The sequence below is a fragment of the Arachis ipaensis genome, chromosome B06, assembly GCF_000816755.2.
Source record: "Arachis ipaensis cultivar K30076 chromosome B06, Araip1.1, whole genome shotgun sequence".
Lineage (NCBI taxonomy): Eukaryota > Viridiplantae > Streptophyta > Magnoliopsida > Fabales > Fabaceae > Arachis > Arachis ipaensis.
The window spans coordinates 126,399,731-126,407,490 of NC_029790.2; the positions used below are offsets into that span (position 1 = coordinate 126,399,731).

Sequence of the window (7,760 nt, forward strand, 5' to 3'; positions counted from 1 at the left end):
GAAGTGCACCATTTCTGCACACTTGTCGGTTTTGGTGCTGATGCTATATGCCCTTATTTGGCTGTGGAGGCAATATGGAGACTCCAAGTTGATGGAAGGATCCCACCTAAAGCAAGTGGTGAATTCTACTCAAAAGATGAGTTGGTCAAGAAGTACTTTAAAGCAAGCAACTATGGCATGATGAAGGTTCTTGCAAAGATGGGAATATCAACTTTGGCCTCCTACAAAGGTGCTCAGATTTTTGAAGCTCTGGGTCTTTCTTCAGAGGTGATTGAAAAGTGCTTTGCTGGAACACCTAGTCGAGTTGAGGGTGCTACATTTGAGATGCTTGCTCGGGATGCTCTACAACTGCATGCATTGGCATTTCCTACTCGGGTTTTCTCTCCTGGAAGTGCTGAAGCTGTTGCATTGCCCAATCCCGGGGATTATCATTGGAGGAAAGGTGGTGAAATTCATCTGAATGATCCGCTTGCAATAGCAAAGCTTCAGGAAGCTGCCAGAACTAACAGTATAGATGCATATAAACAGTATTCTAAGCTCATTCACGAGTTGAATAAAGCTTGCAATTTGCGGGGAATTCTGAAATTCAAAGAGATATCCACAAAGATTCCCATTGATCAAGTGGAACCATCCAGTGAAATAGTTAAACGGTTTTGCACTGGGGCCATGAGTTACGGGTCAATATCATTGGAGGCACACACAACATTAGCAATGGCTATGAATAAACTTGGAGGGAAATCAAATACAGGTTTGCTAGACTTCTTTTTAAAAAAGTTTCCTCTGATTTATTTTCTCCATTTAAAAAAGGCAACAATTCTCATCTTACCAAGTTTAGTTTATTTTGATAAATCATGAGGTGTGGTTCAGTGTAGTTTTTTCATGTTCAAGGCACATAAGAAGCATCAGTGGCTAGGGCCAGCTTGATGTCGACACAGGGTGTCTACACATGAACATGCTTTCTAGCTTAATTTTTTAATGAAAAGTTTTGGGGGGTTACCCGTTTTTTCACCTCCATGTGAAGATTAGCATCCTCAAAATTAGTAATTTTTTATCTGATGATTTGTTTCTGCAAATTTGCCATAGGTGAGGGCGGTGAACAACCATCTCGTATGGAGCCTCTTCCTGATGGTTCAATGAATCCCAAAAGGAGTGCCATCAAACAAGTTGCTAGTGGAAGATTTGGAGTCTCAAGTTACTACCTTACTAATGCTGATGAACTACAGATAAAGATGGCCCAGGTAATTGTTGAAATCTGTTCATTTGTATTAAGGTTATTGTCCATTCTTGCCTTATATCTCAATTTCATCGACTGGTCTCTAGCCACTACAATCCTGTTGGAGTTATGGCTCTATTGTTTATGAATTTATATTCATGGCAGATGACGCTGTGACTTCAAGGCACCTCCTGGTGCTCTTGCTGCTTTAGTTGATACCTACATATGACCTTTGGTGAGGTTAAATAAAAGTGTAGTTTTTTCACTTAATGTAGGGTCGTATTGTTTTAACATCCGAATTCTTATCCTCAGGGTGCAAAACCTGGTGAGGGAGGTGAACTTCCTGGCCACAAAGTTATAGGAGACATTGCCATCACTAGAAATTCAACTGCTGGAGTAGGACTTATCAGTCCACCTCCCCATCATGATATTTATTCAATCGAAGACCTTGCGCAACTGATTTATGATCTAAAGGTATGTTTGTATATAGATTCTCTTACGGACGGTAAAGTCAGGCTGAATGTTTCTGCTATTAGTTCTTGCTCTTTAATTGCTTTTCTTAATCTGTAGAATGCCAACCCATCTGCTCGAATTAGCGTGAAGTTAGTTTCTGAAGCTGGAGTGGGGATAATTGCTAGCGGAGTTGTTAAAGGTCATGCGGACCATGTCTTGATCTCAGGTCATGATGGAGGTACAGGGGCATCTAGATGGACCGGCATAAAGAATGCTGGGCTGCCTTGGGAACTTGGCCTAGCTGAGACTCACCAGACATTGGTTGCAAATGACCTACGTGGTCGCACAGTTCTTCAAACTGATGGCCAACTCAAAACGGGAAGAGATGTGGCCATAGCTGCTCTTCTTGGAGCAGAAGAGTTCGGTTTCAGTACTGCTCCACTCATTACTCTTGGCTGTATCATGATGCGGAAGTGTCACAAGAACACCTGTCCTGTTGGCATTGCTACCCAAGATCCAGTACTTAGAGAGAAGTTTGCCGGAGAACCTGAGCATGTTATTAACTTCTTTTTCATGGTAGCTGAAGAGATGAGAGAAATTATGTCCAACCTTGGCTTTAAAACTGTTGATGAGATGGTTGGCCGTTCAGATATGCTTGAAGTTGATAAGGAAATTGTTAAGAGCAATGAGAAACTGGAAAACCTTGACCTCTCTCTATTGCTTAGACCTGCAGCTGAACTAAGACCGGGAGCCGCACAGTGCTGTATGCAAAAACAAGATCATGGTTTGGACATGGCCTTGGATAATAAGCTCATCAGTTTGTCCAATGCTTCTTTGGAAAAGGGTCTCCCAGTATACATTGAAACTCCAATCCAGAATGTAAACCGTGCTGTGGGAACTATGCTTAGCCATGAGGTTACTAAACGATACCACTTTGCTGGTCTTCCAACTGGCACCATCCATATCAGATTTACTGGCAGTGCTGGCCAGAGCTTTGGTGCATTCCTCTGTCCTGGCATCACTTTGGAACTTGAAGGTGATGGCAACGACTATGTCGGTAAAGGATTGTCAGGAGGAAAAATTGTAGTGTATCCTCCAAAAGGAAGCAACTTTGACCCTAAGGAGAACATTGTAATTGGTAATGTGGCGCTGTATGGTGCAACCTGTGGTGAAGCATATTTCAATGGGATGGCAGCAGAAAGATTTTGTGTGCGTAACTCAGGGGCTGAGGCAGTTGTGGAAGGGGTTGGTGATCATGGATGTGAATACATGACTGGCGGGACTGTCGTTGTGCTTGGGAAAACTGGTAGAAATTTTGCTGCTGGTATGAGTGGTGGGATTGCTTATGTTCTTGATGTGGATGGAAAATTCAAATCTCGATGCAACCCCGAGCTTGTAGATTTGGATAAGGTTGAAGAGGAAGAGGATATTATTACCCTAAGAATGTTGATACAGCAACATCAACGGCACACAAATAGCATGCTTGCCAAAGAAGTTCTTGCTGATTTTGAGAATCTACTTCCTAAATTCATCAAGGTGTTCCCTAGGGAGTACAAGCGCGCTCTTGCAAATATGAAGTCTGAGCAGACCTCCAACGATACAGTAGATGATGATGAAGCGCAGGCTGTTGAGAGGGATGCATTTGAAGAGCTTAAGAAACTGGCAACTTCATCTGTGAATGAGAAGCCAAGTCAGGTAACTGCAAGCTTTTTTTCTTTTTTCTTTTTTCTTTTATCCTTTATGATGTTTCATTTGTAATGCTTGTATACCTTTTGTTATTTTTCCTTTTTTCCTGAACAAAACAAATTAAGTTTGAATTGGTGATCTTTGAAACGAAGTGCAAATCCTCCTTGTAATATTAGATTAAAATGTGGTGAGATGAAATTGGGGTCTTAACTTCATCTGTTACAGTAGGTTGCCTAGAAGTCTTAGTCGTCCATAGTCATTGGGCTGAGATGGGATACTGCTATTGTTCCTATACGAATAGAATACATCTCTTTAATGTCTTCCTAGATCTCTTTTTGCACATTATTTTCTGCTAATGTCTCTGATATGTTCAGGCTGTATCGCCCAAGAGGCCAACTCAAGTTGCTGATGCCGTTAAACATCGAGGTTTTGTTGCATATGAGCGTGAGGGTGTTCAGTATAGGGATCCTAATCTTCGGATGAATGATTGGAAGGAGGTGATGGAAAAGACAAAGCCTGGTCCCCTTTTGAAAACACAGTCTGCCCGATGCATGGACTGTGGTACTCCTTTCTGTCATCAGGTGTGGTCTGCCATTCAATATTTTCATTGTTGTACTTACAAGTTAAAACTTTCCTTTAAGTCTTTCGGCTGCTTGTAAAACTAAGATATTTGCATAAAATTTCAGGAGAATTCTGGATGTCCTCTTGGAAATAAAATACCAGAGTTTAACGAATTAGTGTACCAAAATAGATGGCGGGATGCATTAGAAAGGCTTCTTGAAACAAATAACTTTCCTGAATTTACTGGTCGGGTGTGCCCTGCACCTTGTGAAGGTTCTTGTGTCCTTGGTATTATCGAAAATCCGGTATCTATTAAAAGCATTGAATGTGCCATCATAGATAAGGCTTTTGAGGAAGGTTGGATGGTGCCACGACCTCCACTTAGGAGAACTGGGTATGCTATGTTTGTATTTTTTGGACACTTTTTCAGTTTCATTTTTGTTGTAACTGCAACCCCATTGGAATGATTAGTAATATTGAACTACTAGTTACTTGTTACCACTGCTGTTTCAGGAAAAGGGTTGTCATTATTGGAAGTGGACCAGCTGGTCTAGCAGCTGCTGATCAACTAAACAAAATGGGCCATACAATAACAGTGTATGAACGAGCTGATAGGATTGGAGGGCTTATGATGTATGGGGTTCCCAACATGAAAACTGACAAAGTTGATATAGTTCAACGGCGAGTCAACCTTATGGCTGAGGAAGGAGTAACTTTTGTTGTGAATGCTAACGTTGGACGTGATCCTTTGTACTCTCTTGATCGGATTCGAGAGGAGAACGATGCTATTGTCTTGGCTGTTGGAGCCACAGAACCAAGGTGAGACACAGTGGGAGTCCTCTATATCTTGTTTTAGTTCAATTTCTTTTGCGGTTGAAGTTTACCAGGAATTTTATTATAGAAGGATGCTTCAGAATTTTGTTATAGAAGGATGCTTCAAAGAGTTTACTTTTTCATGCAGAGATCTTCCGGTGCCTGGACGTGAGCTCTCAGGAGTTCATTTTGCCATGGAGTTTCTTCATGCGAACACTAAGAGCTTGCTTGATAGCAATCTTCAGGATGGTAATTACATTTCTGCCAAGGGCAAGAAAGTTGTTGTCATAGGTGGGGGTGACACTGGTACCGATTGCATAGGGACATCCATTCGTCATGGTTGCAGTAGCATTATAAATCTCGAACTTCTTCCTGAGCCACCTCGCACAAGAGCCCCAGGAAACCCTTGGCCTCAGGTTAAATTAGATCCATTGATTTTCCAAATATCTGTTATGTTTCTTACTTTGTAGACATGAGGAATTGGACAATGTTCTTTTACTTAAACTTCATTTGTCATTACTAAATAGCTAAATGAGTGGTTGATATTTTAATGGATCTGTGCATGAACTGAGTTTGATCACAATGTTTCCACATTGCAGTGGCCTCGCATATTCCGTGTAGATTACGGGCACCAAGAAGCTGCTGCTAAATTCGGGAAAGATCCAAGATCATATGAGGTACTGACCAAGCGTTTTGTTGGAGATGAAAATGGAGTGGTGAAAGGACTTGAAGTGGTACGTGTCTGTTGGGAGAAGGATCAAACTGGCAAGTTTCAATTTAAAGAAATTGAAGGCACTGAGGAGATCATTCAAGCTGACCTAGTTTTACTAGCCATGGGCTTTCTTGGCCCTGAATATGTAAGTATTCTTAGTAGCTTGGTTACTCTGGAGTGAATTAGTTATGAACTTTTTATGCTGATCTTTCAGTAGCTGATCATACCTTGTTTGGTGTTTGTTTGCTTTTCAGACAATTGCAAAGAAGTTGGGTATGGAGCGAGACAACCGGTCAAATTTCAAGGCTGATTATGGTCGCTTCTCAACCAGTGTCAAAGGAGTGTTTGCAGCTGGCGATTGTCGCCGGGGTCAATCCCTGGTGGTATGGGCTATTTCAGAGGGACGACAAGCCGCGGCACAAGTTGACAAGTACCTCATTAAAGAGGAAAAAGAGCACAAAGTTGTGGGGAGTAAGGATGAACTAGTCAAGAGGCAACGAGACCTCAACAAGAAGCACCAGGACAGTAGCAAACACACAGTGATTACCTAAGACTCAATAAAAGCGCATAGAATAAAAAGAAAAGGAAGGTTGTTTACCTTGGGCAATTTCTTGTGTGGCAAGTTGGTGATCCAAAGTGGAAAAACAATGAGAAAAATAAAGGAGTGTAGTATGTAGAAAGGAAAAATTTTGTCTTGGCACTTTTCTTTTGAGGGTGTTATTATTGGGAAGGTTAGCTCGTTTATAACTGATAAAGATGACGGTTATATAAATGGAATGTACAGTATAAAGTTTTAAACTAGTCCAAATGAGTTCACGGGGCTACGAAACTTGATAAGAGAAAATGATCTAGTATAGTAGTATTAACTTATGTTAGGCTGGATCCGTCGTCCTCCATTTGGTTCTTCAATTTCAATCCATCGATTAAAGCATGACAGTTGATATGGTTAAATTACCTTAAAATGATGTTACTTAAAATTGTGTATAACTACTAAGGGTGTGGTAATATCAAGCCAAACATAGAGAAAATCAAAACACTTTTAAGGATTTAACTAGTGTATGTTCCGTATCCTGTACGGAATAATATATAAAATTATATAAAGTTATAATTAAAATCAAAATTTAAGGATTTTTAATATTAAAAATAATTAATATTTGTCTTAATTAATTTGAGTTTGTTGAGTGATCATCTCATTTATCCGCTTAAGAAAGTATTAGGATGTTCGAATCTCGCTTTATGTGTAATCCATTGGCAAGCGATTGACCCTTAATAAATGGAGTATCAAGACGAATAATAACTCGACTCGAGGCGAGGCAGGTTTCGTTCAGGACGAGTGTTCGAGTGGGGCAGGACGGGTCGAGTTTAAGGTGTACCCGTCCCAAGGTATATACATATAAACACCTTTTATTGATTAGAATTTGCCTCACATCACAGATTCAATGATTAGTCCGAGTCCATACTCCATAGCCACGCCAGAGAGACTTAGTCATCCTCACCCAGAGTCTTCTTCTTCTCGGCTTCTCTATAGAAAACCTCACAGCTCTCATCATCGTCACAGCTACTGATCCCGTCACTGCCTACCTTCATAGCTCTCGTCGTTGCCGCTGAGTCATCCTCACCCAGAGTCTTCTTCTTCTCGACTTATCTACAGTAAACCCCACAGCTCTCATTGTCGTCACAGCTTCGTCGTCTAGCTACTAAGCCCGTCACTGCTTACCTTCACAGCTTTCGTCGTCGCCGCTGCTTAGCCCGTCACAGTCGTTGTTGAGCCCGTCGCTACCTTCTTGCTGAGCCCCTTTTTCTCTAGGTAAATTCCTTGAGCCTGTTGCCGCCTTCCTCCTATTGAGACCCTTTTCTCTAGGTAAATTTCTCCCCCCCCGCTCTCTCCCATCACATTGTGAGTCTGTTAAGTTCTTCTTTTCTTCTTCTACAGTCTCATCACTTGGTCGTCGTTGCAGCTTTGTGTGATCTGTTACTAGAGCCTCTTTCTCCTGAGCGTGTCGCTGTCTTCCTCCTCTATTTATCTGTCCGCAGATAAGTTTCCATCTCTCTCTCACACATTATGAATGACTGAATCTGTATTTCATTGAATCTCTACTTGGTGAAGTTGTGAGTTTGTGTTGTAATTTTATTGGTGAAGTTGTGAATTTGTGTTGCAATTTTGTTTATATATGTGCAGTGGATCTAATCTACATTTCAATGATTTCTGTCCATATTATATACTAATATTTTTCATGATTGATTCTAAGATTATTTTATATAAAAATAAATATGTTTCATGATTAATTCTTCATTGAAGTGTGAATGTTCTCATTACATAAA

The 7,760-nt window shown here is 40.9% G+C and overlaps 1 protein-coding gene across 1 annotated transcript in view; it reads left to right on the top strand.

Moving 5' to 3' along the window:
- The window catches only part of LOC107605257 (glutamate synthase [NADH], amyloplastic), a gene marked incomplete in the record, with an annotated part of 12,675 nt that extends 6,301 nt beyond the window's left edge, over positions 1-6,374 (top strand). The window contains 10 exon segments of the mRNA XM_016307066.2: positions 1-748; positions 1,084-1,238; positions 1,526-1,687; positions 1,784-3,361; positions 3,727-3,933; positions 4,039-4,307; positions 4,427-4,732; positions 4,875-5,142; positions 5,326-5,583; positions 5,693-6,374. Of these exon segments, the coding sequence (XP_016162552.1) occupies positions 1-748; positions 1,084-1,238; positions 1,526-1,687; positions 1,784-3,361; positions 3,727-3,933; positions 4,039-4,307; positions 4,427-4,732; positions 4,875-5,142; positions 5,326-5,583; positions 5,693-5,989 (4,248 nt within the window).